The following is a 26,606-nucleotide window of genomic DNA, read 5'->3' as shown; positions in this document are numbered from 1 at the left end:
CTATCTATCTATCTATCTATCTATCTATCTATCTATCTATCTATCTACCTACCTACCTACCTACCTACAGATAGACATAGATATACTCTTCAATCCAGTAATACTGGCCTCTTGGTTGTTCCACAAACATCAAACTCCTTCTCTTGATTTCAGGGATTTTTTCTGGCTGTCCCCCATTCCTGGAACATTCTTCCTCCTCCAGTCCAACAACTGACCTCCCTGGCTCCCTTTCAGTCCCAACTAATGTCCCACCTCCTACAGTAAATCTTCCCTAAGCCCTCACTTCCAGATGCTTTCCCTCTTTTAATTATTAATATTTGTTTGCATGGTGCCTCTCCTGTTAGACTGTGAGCTCCTTGAGGGCAGTGGCTGACTTTTGCCTCTTTTCATTTCTCTATCACTGACCACAGTGCCTGGTAGGAGCTTAATAAGTGCTTATTGATTGACCTGCGTCAACAGAGGGAGTTTCCTCATCTGAGAGATCTCTAAACTAATGAAATCATAGGTGCAGCTGCTATTCCTGCTACATTTATTCCAAATGTGGGATTTACTGGAAGACTTTCCACTACTCTGAGAGAAATCAAAACAGATAATAGTGAAATCTGCCCAACAGAATGTAGAGATCTCCTCCTAGAGAGAACCAAGCTAGATGACAATGATCTCTAGAATAAAAGGACTGCCATCCTTTTGCTGTGACAGTACCTGCTGTAGGTGAGTTTGCATGGTGAGACTTCTTGGGTAAGTTGAAGATCTGTTCACCAGGGTCGGGTGGGGGAATTGCATCCTGGCCTTGCCGAGCCTCCACAGGGTCATACTCCTTCCCATCATAGTTTGCATCATAGAACTTCTTAAACCACTGGATGAAATCCAAGTTGTCCTGAAAGCGCCCTTTCACTAGCTTCTCCACCGGAATGACCTGCCAAATAAAATCAAATTATGTTTGTTGGCTTGTTGTCTCCCCCATTAGGCTGTAAGCTCCCTGAGGGCAGGGACTATCTTTTACTTTTTATTTTTGGTATCCAAAGCATTCGGCATAGTGCCTGGCATATAGTAAGCACTTAATAAATGCTTGTTTCCTTGCCTGGTTTGTGATTTTGTGACTACTGTTTTTCTCTCCCTCAGTTTCTTGTCTTTGAACAGCTCTATTCTAACATCAATGGATAACTACTCTCTAGAAGAAGAAGCAAATAAAATGTCACTCTTGGAATAATAAATAACTGCCAAGCAAACCCAGAGTCTGTTTTACAAGTCCTTGCATGACTGTGTAGGGATAAAGTGATTGCAAGAACATGGCCAGCAACGAATCATACTCAAGGAAAGAATCATTATGTGAGACTCAGTCAGGGCTTTCCTGTTCATTATCTTAACTGACAGTCATCATTCCTAGAGGTCTCATATAAGGTCTTTGAACTGCTCAGAAAAGACCTGGTTCTGATCAGCACACACGTGCTGGGGTGGGGGGAGCAGGAGAGGAAGCCCCATACCTCTGAAGATGAATTTGGAACCTGCCTTAACTGAGGTAACCCTTCACCACAAATGCCACCCCTCACTTCCTTCCATCTTGGATTGATGGTGAGGCAGAGGCACGACAGAGTCAGAATTTGTGTGTGAGAATTGGACTAGATGTGTGGCGCTCCCTTTCAGCACACGTGAACGGATGCCTTGTAAACTGAACCTACACCGAGAGGATTTGCGATGTCAGCAGTTTCCTGTGTTTATCAGCTCTCTACCTGCAGAATCTCATCTTGGATCCATAAAGGGAGAGTGAGCCTTTTAACACCTCAGTGACAAAGCCTCGGCTATGAGGCCAAACCCAGGGCTCTCTCCACTATACCATGCTGCTCTCAGTTATGCTGTTAAACTAAATCGCGTGCCATAATTCTCCTTAAAGATGCTCTCCACAAAGATTCAATGGAAACCAAATTAAGCCAAATAAGACAGACTGAGAATTGGAGGTGATATCACCGTCTTCTTGAAACCTTTTTCTACTCACAGGAAACAAAAACAAAATTAAAAAAAAAATCATTCTTACTTTTTTTTTCTGAAGTTACCATACTTCGAGGACAAAAATTATTAATACATGTTTTAATTAACTTGGAAGTAGGCATTAATAAATCTTTGTAGATGATGACGATTTTGTATCTAAATTTTAAGACAATAACCTGAAGAAGAAAACAATTTTTGAATTTCATATAAAGATCAAAGTTATAAGAGAATGAGTTCAAATTTGGAAGTCCTAAGCAAAATTTTACAAAAAAGTTTGCTTCTATTACCCACTACAGGAGATCACCAGCATGAAACCTAAGAGGAATCTCTCTCTAACAAGGCCTTCCAGGATACAGTAACAGAATTTTAGTGTTGGACAAAAATTAAAGAAATTGTTGAGTACAATCTTCTTCCTGGTGCCAGAATTGCTTTAATAACAGCCCTGACGAATATTCATACAATTCACACAATTTCTGCTTTAATTTCCCCCCTCTGCTTTACTTTAATTCAAACATATACTAAACATCTATTATATTCAAGGTATGAAGGAAAAAAAAAAGTTAAGGCACAGATGGGAAAATTTCATCCATGCTATGCACTAATGGAGAATTAGGCAGTCCAAATATTATTGAGACCTATTGTACTTGAAGGGGAGTAGTGAAAGCAAAGCCTGGAATGACAGGTTGGAAGGTGGGAGCTGGTGTAGAACCCTAGACTAAGGGGTTTTAACTTTATTTGATAGAAAATGGGAAGCCACTGGAAGTCAAAAAATTGGGTATGACAAGAGTTGTAGAGTGCTTTTAGGAAGATACATTTGGCGTCAGCATGTAGGATGGCATAACGGGAGACAATAATGGAGTAATCTAACCATCATTTTGAGACACAGTTGGTTCCATACCTCTACCTATGAAAATGTATGATGTTCTTTCTTTTCCGCAAAGACATTAACCAAGTTCAGAAAAATGCATCATGGGATGAATAAAAACTAAGCAACAAGGGCTACTGATTATTAAAAAGTTATTTGATACTTGAGTATAGTAAAAACAAATTGGATACTTCAAGTCAATTTTAAGGAATGACAATGAAGAGCTAGTAGGCTGAGAAATAACTATGAATAGAATGAAAAAGGCAGATATGTGGAGGGAGAAAGGAAAATCTCAACACTCCACTAATAAAGAAGTTCTAGAAGAGGTCAAATGTTGAAGGCAATGGTTCTCACAGTTTTTGGTACCAGGGCTCTTCTGCACTCTTAAAAATTACTGAGGGAACCCAAAGAGTTGCTTATGTGCTGCATCTATTGGTATTTGCCACATCAGGAATGAAAGCATCTTAGCATTATCATGAAAACTGTTCTGACCTCACAGCCCCCTTGATAGGGTTGCAGGGGCCCATGACTTGAGAACAGCCGGTTTAGAGCATGAAGGAGAAATTATTATCCTTATCTTCAGTTATTACCATAAAGTTCCTGAGCATTTTTGCAAGTTAGAGAATGTCACTTTCATTTTGAAAATATATAAAATATACATACCCCTAATCTTATCACAGTCTTAGCTCCCTAGTTTCTTTTTTGATTTTCGGGGCTTCCTCAGACCATTCCTGGACCCACACAGGTTTTGCATGGCAGAGGAGGCCATCCTAGTTTTGAAGGCAGAGCACAGGGTGGGAATCCAGGCTCTGCCACTCAGTATGACTAGTTTTGTAACAAATCAAACTCTCAGCAAATTTTCTCATCTGGAAAATGAGGGAGATAGGGCTAAGTACCTTCTAAGGTCTTTTCCAGTTTTTATTCTGCGATCCCATAAACTAAGCCCTTTATTCAACATTCTTTTTTCTTTAGGAAAAACTGTTCTAATTACCTGTTCTAATTCCTTATAATTAAGGAAGATATGATAAGAATGAAATTCCTCTCTATAACTAAAGCAATAACTAATAATGACTCTTAAGTACTTCTATTCATATAATAGTAAAAATAGAAAAATTTCTGAAACACAGTGATTATTAAAAAAATAACGCTAGATGGCTACTATCTACTTCTTTAAAATTTATGTTTAATTGCTATAGGGGCTGACCAGACTTTTTAATGTCACTTATGGACCTTAGTATTCATACTTTTGATTTTTCAGCTAAAGGCTGACTCCTGTATTTCCTCCATAAGATAGTTTTAAGGTCAAATGACATAGTTTATTAAATGCAATTCAGTTCCTTACCTTATCAACATTCATTCTTTTAAATGACGCTTGCAGAAGTTTAAAGTTGTGAATATATTCATGCTCCAACTTTGCTTGAAATTTTACTTTCTTCAAACTAATGCAGCCTGGGAATAGCATGTCCATGAACTGGCAATAGGCCGCTCCTGGAATGAGAGGGGGGAAGCACTGGAATTAATCTTGATGCACAGAGGAGACAAAGTGACATGTATGATCAAGAAGAAAAGTCATCACGTTTAAGAGTCACTTAGAATCCATAGCCAGGACCATCTCGTTCTGGTGTGTTAAATGCCACCATGGCACTTACATGGTTCTCTCCTCTCCACTGGGTCTGGATGCACCAAGGATTGCTGTAGATTGGTAAAAGAAATGATTATGATGGAAAGAGCGGGAGTCACTTTTCCATTCCCAATTGCTGTATTATCATTTTGTTGACATCTTGGAGAATACTCTAGAATAGATGATGAGAAGGCTTTTTTTTTTTTTGGCATGGCAACTAAATTAATGCCTCATTATCTTAACTTCCTGAGCTACAAGAACTTACTGGTAGCTAGAATATCAGTAGCTACAAGCTCAGTTCCTTCATGCTGGCCCTGGCCCTATCCCTGATCCCAACCTTCAGCAAATGGCCATACTTATTTTCATTTTTTAAGTTAGTTTCTTCCTGAGTTGCTGAAAGACAGGCATGTATAGTAGGAAAAAACAAAATTAAAAGTGGTGAGGATGCAGTAAGAATACCAGTTCCCAGGGCTACTATCTGGTCAAGTGATCCTTCACAGGTGTTTGACCTCTCTGGGACTCAGTCTCCTCACTTGTAAAATGGAGATAATAACATTTGCATTACCTACTTGAGTGAAATTATCAAGAAAACAAATGAGATAATATATGTAATAAGTCACTTTGGAACAGTAAATGCCTTATATACTTGTAAGCTATTACAAAATGGATTGTTTTGCTTGGTTTTATTTGTTTTTTTGAAAAGGACTCAGGATATAAAGATTTTTTTCTTAGAAAAACTGCCCAGTTTCAAAGATTCAGTTTCTTTTTCTTCCCTTTCTGCTCTTAGTCTATAGAGTGAATGTTCCCATGACAGACTATGCTCAAGAATAGATTTCTTTGTCTGTTTCACCATACTGATATCGTATGCTTCATTAATGGCCTCAGTACAAAAAATCAGTAAGAAAGGGCTATGATCTATGATGACAATAGTCCTTGGTCAGCTGAAAACAGGAAATGCTTGGGCAGGCATCAAGGCAAGTTAATGGAGTGAGAGAAGAGATAATAACATCTGCTCACATTTGTGAACACTTTAAAACATTAAGGTTTGCAAAGTGCTTTCTTGGCAACAAAATGAAAAGGCAGAGAGCAAATGTATTATTATCCCCATTTTACAGATGAGAAAACTGAGGCTCAAAGCAGTTAAGTGTCTTGTTCAGTCATACAACTAGTAAAAGTACCCAAGGCTGAATGATTATTTCCACCTTGCTCTGGTGTTTCCCTCTTTTAGCCAAAGACTAGAGCTTAGGAGATGAGGTAATGCAGGACAAGTGGGGGAGAGGAAGTGTTTTTGAGAACATTCTACAAGGAGTGGGAATAAAGGCATCATGAATTTTGGGGGGCAACTGTACCCTCCTTGTCTTCGGCACTTAGTTACTCTCTTTTTGGTAGCCACTAACCTGAATGCTCAAAACTTAAAATGTCATCTATTTTCGTGCTATGACTTTCCTAGCGGCCGAGAAAACGATCTCACCATTGACTCTGTAGGTCCAAAAGAGCAGACTTTTATTTTTTCATATGAAACGTGTGTGTATACACACATGTATGCCTACATGTATCAAGGTATATGTATATATGCATGTGTTTATCTATACATCCTTTCAAGGCACTTTTAAAAACTGGGGGTGCCTGCCAGTGAGATAGATGACAGTGCCATGCCTTCACAACTATACCTCTTTTCTCCCTGCACCACCCCTAGGGACTAGCTTGGTTGTTGCCTTGTCCTAGGAATGATGGCAAATCCAGTAGGGGCAGGGGCTGTTTGGGCTGTTCCAGTAATAGGGAGGCCTCACGGATCTGAGCAAGTCCCCAGTTACTCCTTCAAAGGACCCCTTTGGGATTTGGTTTAGGTAACATCACACATGGTGAATGAAGCATGGCTGGGGCTTTTCTGAAATAGTGGTCCAGGAAAAGCAGTCACCAAGAATAGTGAGGTCTTGGTAGAAGTTTCTCCAGGTCTAAGAGGAGGGAGTGAAAACATACACACACTGGGACACAAGGTAGAAAATGATGTAGGGCAAAGAAGGCTTCACTTCCCAGTGGAGGTGACACCTGAACCTTGAAAGAAGATAAGACATCAGAAAGGCAGATGAGGAGGGATGCATCCCAGCTATGGGAAACTTCTTCAGTGAACGCATAGGAATGGGAGATGGCATGCCAAGATCAGGGAATTCAGAGAAAATTCTTAAGATTTTTTGTTTAACATAAATTCTATTGTCACACTTAGCCTGTATTGTATTGATTTTTCTAACCTAAGCATAGGACTTTATCTTTATATTTATCTTTATTAAATTTATTTTATTAGCTTCAGTCTATTATGTGGAACATATTTCTGGAATTATTAGTTAGCCGAGATAATCTGCTAATTTGTTAAGGATGTAATGTAGACCTTCATCCAGGTCACTGATAAAAATTTTTGAAAAAAGGACAAGAACTGGAAGCATAGTCAACACATAGTTGGTAAACAAATATTTATTATACCTACTATATGCCAGGGGGAAGCTAGGTGGAGCGGTGGGTGGAGCACTGGGCTTAGAATCAGGAAGACTCAACTTCCTGAGTTCAAACTCTTACTAGCTGTGTGATCTTGAGCAAGTCACTTAACACTGCTTGCCTCAGTTCCTCATCTGTAAAATGAGCTGGAGAAGGAAATGGCAAATCACTTCATTATCTTTGCCAAGAAAATTCTAAATGGGGTCATAAAGAGTCAGACATGACCGAAAAACTATTGAACGACAACAAAACTATATGCCAGCCACTGGTCTAAGTGCAGGGGACAAAGAAAGGCAATAGACAGACCCTGCTCTCAAGGAGCTCACAGTCTAATGGATATCCTTGAGACTTCTTTTTAGAATGATCTGACCCATTTGTCAATATTCTATGGGTATGATCATTCAGTTGTTTATAAATCTACCTAACAATACTATATACATAAAGATACAATAAGATCAGACTATCCAATCAGATAAGGCTATCAAATGACTTGCTAAAATCTGCAGATATCACATATTTAGAAGCTTTCTCCTCTACCTAGACTAATAACCCTTTCAGAAAAGGAGCAAGGTTATTTGGCATGACTTAAGTTTAGGGAATCCATGCTGGCACCTAATGCTCACTACTCCCCTTTAAAATACAGAGAAGGGGTGGATAGGTGGCGCAGTGAATAGTGCACCGGCCCTGGAGTCAGGAGGACATGAGTTCAAATGCGACCTCAGACACTTAATACTTACTAGCTGTGTGACCTTGGGCAAGTAGCTTTACCCCAACTGCCCTCTAAACCCCCCCCCCCAAAAGCAAAACAAAACCCAAACAAATAAAATACAGAGAAATCCTCAATTTGATAATGTTTTTACAATTCTGCTCAGGATCAGCACTAAACTCACTACTATAGTTCACAGAATATACCTTTTCCCCATTTTCAGAAAATTGGCACAGCATTTGTCATCTTTAAAACTTTCCACACCTTTTATTTTCCATGATTTCTCAAAAGATCAACAAATTATTCTCACCTGCAACTTTTTGAGGCCATTGGAATGTTATTCAACTAGGTCTTTATTTATTTGTTGCTTTTTGGAGGGGGGAAGGCAGGTCAATCGGGGTTAAGTAACTTGCCCAAGGTCACATGGCTAGTTTTTGTGTTAAGTGTCTGAGGCCGAATTTGAACTCAGGTCCTCCTGACTCCAGGGCTGGTACTCTATTCATTGCACCACCTAGCCACACCTGGGTCTTTATTTAGAATAGGTAGACACTCTTTTACCGTTTCTTCATCCACTTTGGACTTCATTTCCTTTTTGACTATGCTTATACTCTACCCTTTCCCAGTCAAAAAATCATTTGCCTTGATAGAAACATTCCTCCAAAGCTTGCTTTATCACTTAGTTTTCTAAAAGCTAAAACTGTCCACACCAGGTGAGTCAGGAATTTTTCAAATGCTATGATTTTAGCCATATTCTCTAAAAGATGTCCAGGTACTTGCCTCTGTGGAAAGCATCATCAACATTCTCTATATGATCAGTCACTGAGTAGCATAATATAAATAATATATTTCTTACATTTTTTCCTCCTTTTCTTCTTATCTGCCTTGATCATCACTTTGTTTTCACCTTTAGGGTTTGGAATTTCCATAGAGGGCTCCATGCTTTTATAGTGCAGAACTATTCTATTCCCCCTGCTACTTGCAGATGCTGCTTTTGAACAAGTTTTACCTTTCCATTGTTGTGTTCTATGAGTTCCATCCCACCAATTTGCAGTGATTCCTTTGAGGTCAAAATTACCTTTTTTGGTTAAAATTTCCCAGTTAAACTTCCAGTTAAAGTTTCCCCTTTAAGTACAGCTCCCCATTTTACACTCACAAGTGTGGCTGCCCAGGTTCAAGATACATTTGTGGGTCCACACTCCTAAAGCTATATAGCTCATGAGTCCCTAATGATAACACTTACCTACAGTAATAAGCTAGATGTACAAAAATTAGCTCAAACTAAAGGCATTTACTTGTATAGCATAAGAACATTAGCTGAAAAACAGCTGTCCCATAAACCTGGACACACTCTCCCATAAATTCATACAGAATCAGCACGGTAAGCATGCGCATAGAATATGCTTACAGAGAGACACCTATGGGGAACCCACATGGCCAAGGCAATTCACATCTCCTGAACCTGAGGGTGCCAGTGTCTCTTCTCCTTTCCTGGGGTTCACACATTGCTCCCCCTGGGGCAAAGCATAATTCCTTAGCATGTTCTGCTGGTCTCCCTGGGCCTGCTCCTTCCGGCTCCTCTCTGCAGCTCAGCCCAACTTCACAGCTGGCCTTTCTGAGCATGCTGTTTTTGGGGCATGGCATCTCCTACGGGGCAAGTAGCAGCAGTGGGTGGAGAGAGGAAAAGCAAATGTCTTTTGCACTGTGGAAGAGGCACAAGGAAAAAGGAAAAAATATATTCCATCTCAAGAGCTGTGGTCTTACTTCACAGCTGACTCTCAACTACCAGAGATGACTTTAATTGCCTAAACAACTTCTCAGAATGTGCTCCTAATTTTTAAAGACCACCAACCAATGTTGGTCATGTTGCTGTCCTACACTCAGAAGCCAGAGGGCAGGAGGCAGAGTTATGACTTTTCCTTCAGTCAGCCACTGGCTAGTAGTCTTATAATTCTATCAAATTGACTGAAGAGTGTCTTCACAGCTCCTAACAGTAAAGAAATGTAAATATTTTTTAAGCTTCCTTTACACTGGCATCAAATTTTCTAATATTTTTAATATTATAACCTTATAATTTTATAGGATTCCTTTAAAATCTGGGAACAGACCACTCAGGGTGAAAATCAAACCTGGGTCACACAATGACTCAAAACCCACAAGGGAGAAAAACCTTAAATTAACACTTCAATGTCTGTTACCTGCTGCTTATAGCCTACAATTGCATCAAGAAGGCTGAGGGGACTCAACTGAATAGGAGACTCCAGATCAACGAACAGCATCCCCTTCACACATACGTGCACATTGTATATTGACATTCAGGACAGGACAGGCTTGCCTCGGTCTAGAATAGTTACTCAAGTTTGATAATGGGTGGAAATGAGATATTTGTAGAGCATCTGTGAGGTTTTCTTAGCCATAGCATAAAGATATTCAGAGCAGGGAAATGGTATTTAGTGAGGAATGGGCTTTGATTCAGCTGAGCACAGTCAGTGCTGGTCATGCTGCTGGTCCACAGTCAGAAGCTGGAGGGCAGGAGGTAGGTGACTAGTGGTACCTTGGTTTTTGTACTTAGGGCACCAGAAAACTATGTCAATGGTCTTGATCCAATTAGGTCTCAAGGATCGTTTCAATATCTTTTAAGGAAAAACGAGCCTAGCCTTAGGATGTTGCTTTTACCATAATATCTAAACTTAATTATAGTTTCTATTTCTGTTTCTAATTATTTTATTTTACAGAGTACTGGCTTACCTTTTATTTTTCTATTATTATTATAATTATTATTATCAACCATACCTGAAATCACTCATTATACATCGTTTTAAAGTTTTATGTAGCCATTTTTCTCACAGTCCACGACTAATTAACACTTTAAAGACTTCAGGATCATATCAGCAAATCTATGGCCAAATATTTCTTTCCAGGCTTCATCCTTAGCCAAGATCCCAATACTCTAGTATCTTAATTTATTTATTTCTCATTTTCTCTTTTAAAGTCCAAACCTCAAGTTGGAAGAAGATATGAAAAGACAAGTATGCCTTTAAATCCTCCAATATTCTGTCCAAGATTTTGTAGTTACTAAGAGATAATTTTTGAGGTTTCTTTCAGTAGTCTCCATGATTCTCACATGAATCATCAGAAATGTGTAGCTGTTAGGAAGTTGTCAAAGTCTTTGAACACATTCTTTTCTACTCTGGATCCCTGCTCCAAGCACAGGACACTCCTCCAATCAGACCATGAATACTCTGAAGGTTGTCACCAATGGTCATCACTTGTCTCTTTTTCTGGGGACCAGAATCAGGTTCTTCTTATATCTGATGGCTCCTACTTATCATCCTGCTCATTGGTCTGGGCAACATGGGATCTTACTTCTTCCTAAGATGCTTTGTGACAAAAGCTTCACAGTTTTTATAGAAATCCAAGGGTTCAGCATTTTCTATCCTTTCTTCTTCTCTTATATTTCTTTATTGGTCATGTCCTTTATCATAGTTTTAATTCCTTTCTACTCACTCAGAATTTTCTCCCCCCTCTTCTTTGATTAGTTATTTCCCCTTTTCTATTCAATTCAACCAGCAAATATTAAGTACCTACTAGTTGCCGGGCAGAGTTCTAGACAGAGATACTTCAAAGACAAAAAAAATTGCTGTTTTGGGTGGTCCCACTCTTCTGGTTTCTTGAATGACTTGGAGCACAAAGAGGTGTGCTTTAAACCCTTTTACCTGCTCTTCTAGCAAGGAGAATGGCTTGCACTTAATACACATATAAATGACTGGTGCCACTGGTACGAATTCAAATACATCCCAAATTGGCAGGTCATTGGAACGTACCTCCATGTTCTAGATACCTCCTCATGTGGGCATAGTGAGGGTTCCAAGATCTCCATGACTCCTCCTAAAATTCCTGTTGCTAACTGCCATCCTCTTGTGCTACTGAGTTCTCGATCACATGGGCTTCTGGGACACCTCTTGTAAATAAGCTGATCATCTTCTTTCTTGGGCCCTATTTTGTTTGTCAGACCCTTCAGATCTCTCACATCTAAGTCATTAGTACAGGTATCATTGTTGCGTTGGGTCATCATTCTTGCAGAGGACTATGACATCAGGGAGATGATGGCACGACTTGAAGTTGACTTTGGTTTGACTTGAGGGAGGGCTGTGCAAAGTCACCAGCCTCACTTTCTCCTCCAGAGACATCTGGGTCCAGCGGCCAGATATTCATCAGGATGACTGGAGATGGCCCGGGAGGGGGGAGACCCTGGCCCTTTTAGGCTAAGGCCATTTCAGATTCTTTGAGTGAAGCAACACCCATTCAGTGAATAGGTCTCTTTAAGAAGTGAGGCAAGGTGAGTATAGGTATGCTCATTCCTCAGCTGGGCTACCCAGGTTCATTAAGCAATCATTAAATAAATTCAGCATATTTGGAAACTCTTAGAATCAGACATTACAAATGCTTACATAATTATGAAATGGGTAAAGATCACTGGCTTTGAAGTCAAAATACCCAAATTTGAATTCTGCTTCTTAACTTATTATGTAAGTATAGCAAATTGTTCACCTCTCTGGGCTTTGTTTTTTTTTCATTTGTAATTCCAAAGGATTAGACTAGATGATTTCTGGTCCAAAACAATCCCTAAAAGTTGTCAGTTTTATAATTTTAGTATTGTTAACAAGTCCCTTTCTTGAAGGATATTTTATAGCTCTGCTAAAAAGCAGAGAGTGAGTTGCATAATTTTCTAGTTTTCTCAGATTAGCCCTGACTTTCTTCATTTCAGACATTTTCTACTGTCACCTTTAATACAGGAGGAGACTCTAATGTGCCCCTTTATCTGTAGGGACATTCCCTAAGGATAAACACACACTTACTAAGTCAGACGTCATTAGTAGATTCCAAAGAAACTATCCAATGAAGTTGATCTTCCCAGCACCTCTGCAGGTGCACATGCAGCAATGTTACATTTCTTCAGATCTTTACCTCTGCAATTTTCTGTAGTTCCCCCAGAGCTCCCTGAAGTTCCTTGATTTTACTTCTCAACACTGTTCAGGGACCCAAATGTTCACTGTTCATACTGGATAGTCATGCATCAGTAAAAGAGAAAGCCTTCCCAACAAAGCCTCTGAAATTAGCATCACTCTTCATCTTCCAACAAGCTTCGCTGCAAAGCCTCTCCTATCCACAATGCATGGCTCAATTTTCTGTTTCACTAGGACACCCCTTTGGGAAATGAGGTCTCACTGACAAGGAAAGGCAGTGGGGGGAGGGAGAAGCACAAAACAGACACATATTTCTAATACACCTAAGGAAAACTGCAACTACCACAAATACAAAGTTATTAATGTAATTCTAAAAAAAAAACTATAAAAGTGAACATTTTTAAAGGAAAACATTGCTTTTCCAAACACTTCCAGTTGTTAAAATAAACCCCCCCACAATAGTACATTGTTTTCTATCAGCAAAAAGCACTATATATGATTGACAGATTTTTAAAGACACATCTTCTGTTTCTTGCTCAAATAAATATTTTGTAGCTTGTTACCACTGTGCTTCTTAATTTGCTTAAAATGAACTAGATCCCCTGCCTTGGGTCTCACATATAAAAATGAAGATTAAGAATTCAGGAATGACTCTGGTTTCAACCTAGATCACTAATTAGAATTCCCATGGTGATCTCCTAATCTTACTGCCTGCTCTCTTCTCTGTATTAGTAGTTATGCCAGTGGCAACGTTTAGTCTTATTTTCTAAAAGGCACAAATATTATGTGGCTTTAAAATTAATTTCATGTAGGATGAAAAGAGCTATATAATCTGCTGAAAGATTTCTCACTTAGTTTTCACGAAAAACTCTAAACAAAGTTTATTTAAATTATCTTCCTTTACATAAAATAAAACTCACATTAGTTATTGTTTGACCAAACTGATTTTTCAAAAAGCAGTCATATTTATTAAAAGCCCTATAAAATTACATGACCATACTTAAATGAGGTGAACTGCCCTTCTAGGGCAGGATTTATATGAAACCTTGGAAAAATTTCATAAGACAACAACAAATTGTAGATAAGAGTTGCCTTGTTTCTTTGTTGTTCACAATCAGCCAGCCAGAAACAAAGAGGACCTTGAGGAAAGCCTGCATTTAAGCCATGGTATCTAGGGGAGTCAGACAGAAAGACCAGGCCGGTTTATCACTGAGACAAGTGGTACTGAGGAGAGAGATTGTGTATGAGAGTATGAGCTGGAGTCGGGTGAGGTCACTGAGCATGGCTGTGTCCCCTGAACATTTGGATGCAGGATTCGTTTTTGCCTCTGTGTGCTTTTTTCTCTCTTGTATCTCTCTTTTTATTGTACATATTTTCTTGGTCAATTTTCCCTTGGGAATGGCTTTTAGAGGACTGACAGCATGCATACCCCTAAATTACTGTGTGTGTGTGTGTGTGTGTGTGTGTGTGTGCGCGTGTGCGCGCACGCTCTGGGGCATCTGCACCTGGGGGAGGGACTGGGACGATAAGATTGGCTAGTATCAGAGTTTGTCTTCCCTGACAATATACAGCGATAGATACTCTACTTCCAGCCCTAAGAGACTGTCTGAAGTCCAAGGGTCACATGCCCGTAGGTTGTCCATGAGTTGGCACTTTCACACCTATGACGAGTTGGCTTAATCAAAACCCTATAGAAAATATTGGTCCTCCTTAGGCTCATCGGAGATTTATGAATGCTCATTTCACCTCTTTTCTTCTAGGAGGAAATGCCAATGGGCAAACATCCGGAAACCAAACAGCTCAGCTCTAAGACTTGAGACCAACAGGTCATGTGGTAAATAGAAGGAAGAAAAAGAATTTTGAGACTATCACAGGCACAGCCAATCAGGATATATACAGAAACTGGCTAGGTGGTTCGGTGAATAGAGCACTGGCCCTGCAATCAGGAGGACCTGAGTTCAAATCTAGCCTCAGACACTTGACACACTTACTAGCTGCGTGACCTTGGGCAAGTCACTTAACCCCAATTGCCTTGCCTTCCCCCCTCAAAAAAAAAAAAAGAAATTGATATAAAAAGGATAATAATGACAACACTTTTTCTATAATGCTTTAAGTATTTCCAATATACTTTAAGAATTTACAATTTACTTTCTTCACTCTGTGAGGTAAGGTAGTAAAATTACTGTTATTATCCTCATTTTACAGATGAGGAAAATGAGGCACAGACAAGTTATATGACTTGCCCATGGTCACAAAATAAATGTACTCTGGATAACTCACATTTTGCTTCCAGACTTATGGCTCTTTTCACTTGATCACACTATATTCCCAAGAATACTGGCACAGATGATGATAATTAATTTGGTAAATGAATACTTATGAAAGTGTTTGACTATGTACTGTTCATATGGGAAGAAGTGGAGCTATCGCTGAGCTCTGCACAGTTCTTTTTTTCAACCTAACAGTAATTATCTCTGAATTATTATCTCCTCTCATTCCTCTGTGTCTTAAACATCCACTCTAAAGGATGCCTGGCTAAACTTTTAAAAGGGAAAAATCAAAAGGAAAAGGTAGCTATGGAAGGTGTGAGCCTGATGTCTCCCAGATTTTCTTGTGAGGTTCAAAAAGTTTTTTTTTCCATTTGCTAAATTCAGTACAGAGAGAACATGGGCATATGCTCAATTTTACTTCCAAATCCTTCAGACTATGATTGTACATTTCTAACAAGGTACTCTTTGTAAATAAATTCTGTCTCAACAAAGATACTTGAATATAATGTAAAGTTTGTTATAAAAAGATAAATTTTGGCCTGTATGTGGAGTCCAAAATAGAACAATTAGAAAAGAAACTTTCAGTATGGTCTGGAACAAAGAGCTAAGACAAGGAGGAGAATGAGATATAGTACAAAATATTACTGATTTTCTGGGAAGCCTGATACTGGACCTGGCAATGAGATGTCCCAGAGGACAGAGACACAGGAGAAAGCTAAAATTAGAGATTAAACATTCCACAGAGAAAAGAAAAAGGGAGGTTGAAAAAGTTTTCATTGAAATGAAAAACGTGTCAAATATAAACAAAACCAGGTTTTTAGTCACTGCTCTGCTACTAATTAGTTGTGAGTCCCTGGACAAGTAAGTAATTTCCCCTTCCTGGGTCACAGTTTCCCACCTGTTAAATGAGATGTTTAGATTCAATCATATTTAAGATCCCCCTTGACTCTGGAATCCTAGGATTCTGTGAACATATTTTTATTGGTTATTTCTTTTGAAGGTCTTTTCAAATATTACATACTAACTAAACACTAGTCTTCAAGTATTTTTGTATACTCCAACACAATGCCCCAATCATTACAAATAATTGGAAAGATGTAGCTGTACATATAACTCCATAAAACAACTCAACATCATGAATACTGACATTTTTTTGAAGACTAACTGAATATTGTGTGCAAAAAACCCAAACCGATTATGTACGCAGATTTTAAAATGACATAAAACTGAAACATCATGTTTTCCCCAGATTGCATATCTGAAATCTAGGATGCTGTTCTTCTCCAAATACAATTTTAATATTACAAGGACCCTAAATTAGATTGGGGGGTATATAACACTTATTACAAAGATTTGATATCGAATTATTTCAGGGGTAATTAAAATGAATCAATTTTATTTTGACACGAGAAAAAAGGCAATCAGGAAAAGAAAAAACGAGGAAGCTCTGATTTAATAGGCAGATTTAAATTATAATTATGTGCAATTTTAAAGTTGGCACACATTTTCCATTAATAAGTTGGCACGTTCTATAGTTACTTAACTTTTATACAAATATAACCTTCAATTAACTTTTACACAAATATAATCTATAAGAAACAAGGAGGTGAGGGCATGCACTTTTGAAACTGAGTACTCAGAAAAATCTATTATAAGTAAATCAGCAAAAAAGCAGTGATCTTACATTAATCATATATTTATGGGACAGGTACTCAGATTGAATACTTTGGTCATTAAAAAACCTGTGGACATTCACATTTTGGGGAAAGAACACACCCAAAGTTGTAAAGGGACAAATGAAAGGAGCACCTTGCTCGCTGCTGCCAGGATTATGTAATAGTTTCAGTATGGAGGAAAAAAATCTGCAGTGCAATGGATATTTTAAGAGCTGCCAAAGCATTATTCTCCGTTTCCAGGTGTGTAATTCTAACATGCCCAAACATATGACAGGGATTTCTGACACTCCCTTTTTCGGGTGACAGCAGGTCTGATAAAATGAAAATTTAAAGATTTGGAAAATTTGGAAAAACTATGTGAGGTTGGGTGAATTCCTTTTAGAAACAAGGGTTTTGGAGGATCCCGGGCTTGGCAGGCTGCTAATCCAGAGCTGCTTAGAGATCTTACAGGACCCCTCATTTTGGCTAGCTTTACAATGTACTCATAGAGGTTCAGAAAAGGGAAATGGTTTGCTAGACTGCTCATGCTTACAAGGACAACTCTGGTAGCAATGTGATCAGTGCTGACCATAAAGGATCCAATTAGGTTAAATACTAGATGAGAAAAAGGATGCTTTTTCACTCAAAATGTTATTGCCTTCCCCTCCTTACCCCTGTTTACACAAATCTTGCCCAGTACTTCTAAGACAGCTGGAGACTTTCTTTACCCCAAAGTAGGTTTTCCCAACTACTCTTGTCCCCACTGATATGCTTTAATAGAAAGATGTCGAATGATATTTATATGGCACTTTATGATTTATGTTTTATACATGCCATCTGTCCCTCACAACAAATGACCTGCTGCTCTCCTGCTTGCCTTTATGCCCTGCCTTCTTGGCTGCAACCCAGGTTCCAGTTCTTGCCTTGGGACCCTGCTTGCTCCTGGCTGGTGAGTTCTCCCTAATTAGCCTGACCTAGAGCCACCATGCTTTATGCTCCTCTCCTATCACCTACATGCCATGCCAAACCACATCCTCATTTCCATCTCCAGCTCTTGATGTAATAATTAAATCAACCCTACCATTCCATGTCATTGATTTACCACACCAAATCACCTCTACCTGGCTACCACTCCCTTATATGTATTGTCTTTCCTTATTAAAATGTAAACTCCTGGAGGGTAAGGACTGTCTTTTTATATTTGTATGCTAAGTACTGGGCACCATACCTGGTACACAGTAAGTACTTAATAAAGGTTTGTTCATTCATTCATTCACACAATAATTCTATGGGACAGATATTATCATTTCCATTTTAGAGAGGAGTAAACTGCCTCAGAGAAGTGAAGTGATTTACTCATGATCACGTAGATATTACATTGCAGAGAGCTGGCATCAGAGGCCACTGATTAGGTCTTCCAATTTCAAATCCAAATTCCTTTTTTTTTTTTTTTTCATTTTTGGTGGGCAATTGGGGTTAACTGACTTACCCAAGGTCACATGGCTAGTTTTTTTTTTTTTTTTATAAATTAAGTGTCTGAGGCTGGATTTGAACTCAGGTCCTCCTGACTCCAGGGCTGGTGCTCTATTTACTGTGCCATCAAGCTGCCCCTCAAATCCAAATTCTAAACATATTTTCTGAGTCATTCATTTTGATGAAATGTTAATGACATATTGTTGTGGAACTATTTCATAATGATACATTTATTAATAAATCCCCTGGGAACAAAGCTCATTTTAATCTAATGGCCCTTTACTCTCCAGCTTCCCCTCTCAAATACTGTATTGGAAGAGTTGGGGTTTGGAGCTGGGGGATGTAAGAAAGTGCCACCCTCAAGCTGAGGGTTAGATGCTAGGTTTGGTGATGACAGCTACATTTCTTTTCTGGTACTGGCTGCCAATCCTACTCTATACTTGTTTTATGATAAGCTGGCTAGCTAGCTAAAATTTTAAGGCTGAAGGTCCCTCCAAGGACAAGATAGCCATAAAGGAGAATGGTACTTTCTGTGGGAGCTTTGAATCCACCCAGATCCTGAGACCGCTCCTTATGCCATGATCCCAATATGAGATCGCCCCCGGAGTTTCTTTTTCTTCACTTGGTAAACTGAATATTGAGTGGGTACTTTTTTGACCACTCAAGGGGGACAACAAATGAGGCAAACTCAAACTATCCACTTCCTAGAGTAATGGTTCATTAGATTAAATTAAGCTTTGTTCCCAGGTGATTTATTAATAAGCATGTCACTGAAATAAGGGAAGATCAAGGAAAGGGGTGGGGCTCTGTCAGGTGATGGGGACTCACAGCTCAATTATAATTGGTTACTTCCACAAATCTCTTGATAATGAATTTGTACCACCCTATAGAAGGAAAGAAGGTCTGCTGACTCAGAAATGTCACTTCTACTTCAGTAGGGCAGATGCAAACTGCCATGGAACCCCTCAGTGAATAGCTATCGATGACACCTGATAATTAAATGAACAAAATCATACTACACATGAAGGAGGTTGCAAACATGTCTCATCCCTTGGATGTCTTCTGAAGGGCAGCCTTACAGATTAAGTTACAGGCCTATTGTGGGCAGGCATAGCACCTGACCTGGCTGAGGGAGGATCACAGACCCCATTCCTGGGGCTCTTGTCCAGTCAGATGATGGTAAAAGAGGCACTGCCCAGGGTGGGACCATTTCCCACTGGGTCAGAGACTATCCTGAGATTTGGGACATCACGGTATATCATTAGAACATATTATCTTTATTAAGTTATTTCTATGTGCTTCTTATTTGCCTTATTTGAAACTGCAAACTCCCAGGGCACAAGAACCATGTCTTAAGACTTATTCTGTTCCCCTCAATGCCCAGCAGTGTCCTCTATACACAGTAACTACCCAATAAAAGTTTTCCTTATGAATACTGAAAATGAGTAAATAGTTTTTATACCGTAGCCATAATTATTGTATTTGGCAACAACAACAAATAAAATGGAACTAGGAGTCAGAAAATTTGGTCACAGTTCTACTGCTTTAGAGCGGAATGATATTGTACAAATCACCTCATTTCTCTGAAACTGAGTTTCCTTATTGGGAAAAAAAGGACTATAATATTTGTACCTGCATAGCCTAGCTCAGAGGGTGTGGAAAACCTCAAAAATGAAATAATGTCTATTAAATCACTCTGGAAGCCTATGCAGTACCATATACAAATGAAGATACCCTCAAAATAAAATATACTTGCCATAAACACTTCACACAACCCTATGTGTTATGGGCCTGGTAGTAACATTAATTACTATGTAAACAATGAGTGGGTTAATAGAGCAGAGTGGGATATATAGAAATACTACAAAACCAACTACAGATTTAGAGGGGAATTCACTAAAGACAAAGCAAAGTTTTTTTTTTTTTACATTCTGTCTTCTTAAAAGGAAAAAACCCAATTCCTTTTTTTTTTTTGCTTTTTGGAGGGCAACTGGGGTTAAGTGACTTGCCCAAAGTCACACAGCTAGTTTTTGTGTTAAGTGTCTGAGGCCGGATTTAAACTCAAGTCCTCCTGACTCCAGGTCTGGTGTTCTATTCCCTGCACCACCTAGACTCCCTGAAAAGGTTTTTTTTTTTAAATCTCTGTTTGTAAAGAAGGGCAAAAATGCATTTTTAAGGGCCTTCAGATATCTGTGGAAAACAGGATGAATTCAAAATGTGAAAGGTACGTTCATGTTCTAGTCTTTCCCCCAACAATTCAGTTGCTCTTAAATGACATAATTTGGAAAAGAAAGCTATAAATTTGTCTGTATTTTCTGCTCTTTCCCTAAAAGTCCAAGATCAAGATGTAGAGAACTGATTAAAAGGATTCCTGAAAAATTTTTTTTCCTGATCCCCAGTCTCCTTGTAAAGGGGTGGGGAGTTTCTAGGCATTTTTCTGCTTGTTGAAATGATGTTCTTTTCTTCTTTCAAGGTTTATTTATCTCTGATGTTACCTTCTCCACAATACCCCTAACTGAAAGTTAGATCTGTCTCTTCCAATTTTCTTATAGGAATAGGCTTTCTTATAGGCCAAGGCTAGGTTCCCAGAATTTAGCCTTCTAGCCAGAGAAAGGGGAACGTCTGGGCAGCACCAGCCTTAGGACTAAAACACAAATAAAGCCAAGTTTGAAAATTCAGAGATCTGTCCTTCCTTCAAAACAAGGGCATTTCCTGAAGAGCTCACCTCTTGGTGAGAGATCTCACCTGAGGCCTTCAGTGCTGGGAAAAGCAGCAACCAGAGACTGAAAGTCATAATACGGGCTAACAATTTGCCTTTATTTAGTATTCTGCTATTACATTTGGACTTATTTAGACACTGTAGTTTGGATGCTTTGTAGAAGCCCCCAATGTGATTTCCTGCTGGGGCATGCCACACCTTAAGGAGTAAGACAGAAACTCACTTAGGCGTCAGGGGTTGATGGCACTGAATGGAAACACAGGGCGGCATTGAGTGTTGAGGATCTTAGGTGTGGGAAAGTAGCATTCACTGGAAAGGGAGGAGAACTGAATTGAATATTTATTTGCCACTGTGAGTACTTTATGTTCTCTGCACTGTTTATTAGGGGAATAAATACTGTCTTGTACCTGGCGGTAAATACCATATTACCTTGAGTGCCTGTATGGAAGCAGGAGAGTATCTTGCCTACATCTGGAAAGATCTACACATGAGTTATCCATGCAAGCAATAATCTGAGTTTTTCCCAGAGTGAACAAACCCTACTGGGGGGCATAGCAAACCAAAGAGATTGGTAGTATTTTGGGATTGTCCCCCAGGATTATGTTCAGTCTATACAAGAGTTATGAGATACAGACATAATATTTGCCTTTTCTGTGGTCACATTATTATTGAAATGAAAGAAGAAAAGCATAAAAATGGCAGTATGAGAAAAAGTCAATGCTTAGCAAACAACAAATTCATGTAAGATAATTTAAGTTTCAAAAAATGAGACACTTTTTCCCTACAGGTTGAAACATGACTTTTCTTCTTTTAAAAATGTTGTAAAGAACAAAACACATTATAGCTACAAGTTTTTCTAGTTAATACTGAATCTCCAACTAGACTATGGCCTTGGCTCTCAATTGATCACCCTCAGTGTTGCAGACCATGGTCTCACAGTATATACAGCAGTGCATACATCTTCCAGGGGTTGCAGAGACTGGGCTATGTGGCTCCATACAGCTTTTCCTTAGTGATGGCAGCTCAATTAGCTCAGCCCCTATTAGTTCTTTCACCTTCACTCTTTCCCTAGGTACTTGGTACATGCTAATCACCCCTTCTTAACATTGCCAGTCCCTTATCATCATTATAAATTCATAGATTGGACCACAGTAGGTCCCTGCCCAAGCTCCACTTAATGGCTGTATTTTGGGCCCTCCAGGTTTAAAGTGAATGTCAATGGTAACTGTTTCTCCTTGGAACAGCAACCCTGAGGGTCTTCCCCTCCTAGTTTGATATTTTTTCTTCTTTTTCCTAATTAAAGGGGCCATCCCTTGACTCATTTCTTAAAGAGGTCTATTCATTGAATGGGAGTTACCTCACTCTAAGTGAGTACCTGAAAAGGTCTTAGCCTAAAAGGGCCAGGATCTCCCATTGCATCCGGGATCATCTCCAGGCATACTGAATGAACTTCTAGCCACTGGATCGAGATGGCTCTGGAGGAGAAAGTGAGGCTGGTGACCTTGCACAGCCCTCCCTCACTGAAATCCAAGTCAACTGCAAGTCATGTCATCATTTCCCTGATGCCATGGTCCCCCCTTAGAAAATGGACAAACACAACAACATTATTATCACTTCTTCCTGGACAATAGAAAAGTATTCACCTCATTCTCTCTTCTACATATGAAAAACTGGTCTTTTTTTTCTGGTAGAAGTATGATGAGAAGCTTGAAAAAGAGTGGTATATCACGTATGGGAGCTGGTCTGTAGAGGATCTGTGAAGGATAAAGTTTGGGTAGACTAACAGTTAATTAGGACCCAAAAGACTTAGTTCATCAATGACCTAATCAGAATCTGGAATAATAATAAGCCACGAAAGGCTAAGACATTAGTAAATGGTGCTGTTTTGTGCAGATTCCTGCCATTATCAAATGTTTGAGATGCTGCAGGGAATTCTCAAATGCAATTATAAATCCAAGTTGCTAATGATGCATGGCAACCATACCTTATGCTCCCAAAAAGAAGACATCATTCCGGAATCAGTTTGATTAAAATTTCTTTGATCCTCTTATTTTTGAAATATAATTCATCAAACATTGAACATTTTTTTTTGCTTTTTGGAGGGGGGCAGTTGAGGTTAAGTGACTTGCCCATGGTCACACGGCTAGGTTTTTGTGTGTGTGTGTTAAGTGTTTGAGGCCAGATTTTAACTCAGGTCCTCCTGACTCCAGGGCTGGTGCTCTATTCACTGCACCATCTCGTAGTCCCGATTGAACATCTTCTAAGCACAAGGTGCTGTGCCAGGTGCTGAGATAAAAAAAAAAATAACAGAGTTGCTGGCCTTGAGGAATTCGTAATCTACTGAGTATGTAAAACGGATGAGCAGACAAAATAGCATGAGAGAGGGGTAGAACGTGATGAGGGCAAAGGAGAGCTCTAGAAAGCTCGATTCCTACAAGAGCAATTCAGGAGTCAGACATCACTTTCAGCTAGGGCTATCAAGGAGGAGGTGTCATCAGAGCTAAGCCTTGAGGGAAGAAAAGGATTTCATTTCAACAAGCAGAAATAGAGATGGGTGATGGTCTGTGAGAATGCAGTGAGGGACGATAAGGCAGAACGAAGGCAGGGCAAAACTAATAGCATAGCTTGACTGGAATGTAGAGTGTGTGAAGGAGAACAAAGTGAAATAATGACTGTCATTATTATACTGGATAACATTTATGTAGCATCTTAAGGTTTACAAGAGGCTTTGTATTTATTACCTTCTTTGTTCTACAGTATCTCTCTGAGGCTGGTGCCACTATTATCCCTATCTTACACAAAAAGTAACTGAGGGTAAAAGAGGTTAAATGACTTGCCCAGGGTCATACAGCTATTAAGTGTCTGAGGCAGGATTTGAACTCGGGTCTTCCTGACTCCAACTCTAAGCCACCTTGCTGCCTCCTGAAAAAGTAGTTTGTAGGCATATGATAAAGGACTGTAAATTCCAGGCTGAGGATTTTGAATTTTATGAGAGGCCACTGGAGGTTTCTGAACAAGGAAATGATCATTTGACTGGTGCATTAAGGAAGATTGCTTTCAGTTGTGTGAACAAGACTAGAGGTGAGTAAGCCAGGCAGGAGCCTATCACAGTGAACTGGAGGTGGTTGTAGCTTGTGTGGGGAAAAGAAGAAAAATATGGAAAATAACACGCAAGTAGAAGCTGCAGGGTTTAATGACTGATTAGCTGTGGGGGGAAAAGGAGTGACTATCAACAAGTCGATCCTAGCCCATCAAGCTGGTCCCACATCAGGCCAGTCTATCCTTCACTTCACATTCAGCCTACTGCCCAGGGACCCCTCATTCACCTCCTTCTCCCTCCCTCTTCCCTTTACTCTTATAATGGACGTAGCAATTAAATTAAGAATACTATTTATGCTTTTAGAAAAGGTACTCTAATTGACTGCTTTATGGTCAACAACCACCCCCTAAGACTCTCCAGACCAAAGCTTTCTTTCCTGGCCACTATTCCCCCATATGTGCTTTCTTCCCCCATTAGAAAATATACTCCCTAAGGGCAGAGACCAGAGTCTCGTTTATATTTGGACCCCTGGAAGACAGCATAGTGTCTAACACAATTGTTGTTACCATTCAGTCATTTTCAGTCATGCCTGACTCTTCATGACTCCATTTGGGGTTTTTTTTGGCAGAGATACTGGAATAGCTTGCCATTTTTTTCCCCAGCTCATTTTATAGATGAGGGTTAGGGCTAAGTGACAAACAGGGTTAAATGACTTGCCCAGGGTCACACAGCTAGTAAAGTGTCTGAGGTCAGATTTGAACTCAGGAAGATGAATGAGTCTTCCTGATTCCAGGCCCAGTGTGTTATCTGCTATGCCACCTAGATTAGATGCTTAATAATGGCTTTTTCATGGATTCATTTATTTAACTGCTTGGTTTCCTACCGTGTCTGTTTTGTTCCCATTATCCTCCATAGTTTTCCTCCCCATATTACCTTAGATTATCAGAATTACTGTGATTTCAACACATACACTCAACTGCCCCATAAAAGTAAAATACAGTTCAAATATACTCTTGTCTAATAAAACCATCCAACAAAGGACTAAGTTTTTGTTAGAGAAGACTATGAGTTAACATTGAGAAGACAGCAAAAGCTGTTGTATCTGACAGGGGTGAGGTGGGGGGCGGGGTAGTAGGAAGGGTCAATGGTCAGGATCAGTAATTTTACTGTAATAAAGAACTTCCCAAAGGAACCTCCTTCTACAAATGCAGCTCTGCAACTATTCTCTAATGTAGAGCTTTGGAGAGTTGCTTACGAGTGAGGAGACAGAATTTTCCAGGGACACAGTCAGAGTATGTCAGAGGTTAGCCTACTTTTTTTTTTTAAGTCTACTCTGTATCAGTGGTTCTCAAATTTTTGCAGTGGGAGAAGCCTTCAGAGTAAAGAAAATTTGGGCATAAATCTTGTAGTAAAGTCCTCTAGAGTTATTATTTTAATGGCTATCACCAAACAACATAAGGCTCGTTTAAAAACACAAGATCCAATATGGGACACCTCATGGTTCCTTAGAGCATAGTCTGAGAAATACTGTTCTGTGTACTATCTATACCATGCTGCATTTCTTTTTAATATAAATATCAAATCATATCCTTATTAAAACCATATCTTTTCTTCCTAGCTTCCCTATTTTTTTAAAGCCCACAACTCTGCTTCCAAAGATGGTGTGGGTAAACCAAGGTTCACAACTTCGGAATCATGTTGGACTTTTTGTTCTCCCTCACCTTCTATAGTTGCTAATTTTTCTTGATTCCCTTCCACAGCTTCTCTCCCCTGTGTCCTTTGGGTTCCACTTATACAGCCATAAGCCTAGACTGGATCCTTATCACCTCTTGCCTAGACTACTCTAGTGGTTAGTTAAGCCATCCCCAGTTTCTCCCCTCTCCAAACCATTCTCCACACAGATGTCAGTGATGTTTCTACAGCCACTTTGGACCACTTCATTTTCCTGCTCAAAAGTTCCAGTGGCCCCCTCTTGCCTCTAGGCTAAAATATAAACCCTTTGGCAGGTAAAGGCCCTCCTAATCTGGCTGAAGTCCACTCCCCTTCACACACTCTGCCTTCTAGACGTAGAAGCCTTGTTTGCTGGTCTATACACATAACATGCCTTTTCCCTCTGTCCCTCTGCACAGGCCATCCCCAATGCCTGGGGTGTACTTCCAAAGTACTCTCATGTTTGGCTGCTAGAATCTCTAGGTTCCTGCAGGGTTTCACTCAAGTACAACCCCCTTCAAGAAGCTTTTCCCCCTACCACAGATATAAGTGCCCTGTGCCATTCTTCAGTGCATGTATGTGCATGCATGCACGTACATGCACACACACACAAACAGAAACATAATATGCATACATACTTACTAGCTGTGTGATCCTCAGCAAGTCACTTAACCTGTTTGTGTCAGTTTCCTCACCTGTAAAATGGGGATAAAAACAGCACCTACCTGGCTAGGGTTGTTGTGCAGATCAAGTGAGATAAATGAAAAACGCACTCAGCACAGTGTCTAACACATAGTAAGCACTGTGTCAATGTTAGCTACTATTATTTACTCTGTGTACAAGCTGTTTCCCTACACTAGGATGCAAACTCCTTGATTGTTTGTTTCTCTTGCAAAGCATCTACCATAGTAGGTACTTATGAAATGCTTATTGAATGAATGAATCACTCCTTACTGTTAGCCAAAATCAAATTGCGCTGAGAAGGGAAAATCTTGTTTCCTAAGCTAATGAGATTCCTTGATTTTTGCCTCTTGTTGCATGTTTCCAGGGGATGGTGTAATGGATAGAAAGCTGGGCCTGTCAGCACTGGAATCAGGAGCACTTGAG

General features: G+C 39.6%; 1 protein-coding gene across 7 annotated transcripts in view; it reads right to left on the bottom strand.

Annotated features, from left to right (window-relative positions):
• The window catches only part of MAPRE2 (microtubule associated protein RP/EB family member 2), a 201,849-nt gene that overhangs the window by 42,162 nt on the left and 133,081 nt on the right, over positions 1-26,606 (bottom strand). For all 7 annotated transcript variants that reach the window (XM_069099899.1, XM_069099898.1, XM_069099895.1 and 4 more), the window contains 2 exons: positions 4,194-4,339; positions 703-916 (listed from right to left, as the gene is read on the bottom strand). In XM_069099899.1, the coding sequence (XP_068956000.1) occupies positions 703-916; positions 4,194-4,339 (360 nt within the window). The remainder of the gene's footprint in view (positions 1-702; positions 917-4,193; positions 4,340-26,606) is intronic.

This window comes from Petaurus breviceps, unplaced genomic scaffold (assembly GCF_028583685.1).
Source record: "Petaurus breviceps papuanus isolate PSGF00001 unplaced genomic scaffold, PetGlider_PUasm1.0 38, whole genome shotgun sequence".
NCBI classification, from domain to species: domain Eukaryota; kingdom Metazoa; phylum Chordata; class Mammalia; order Diprotodontia; family Petauridae; genus Petaurus; species Petaurus breviceps.
This window is presented reverse-complemented; position numbering and strand designations above follow the sequence as displayed.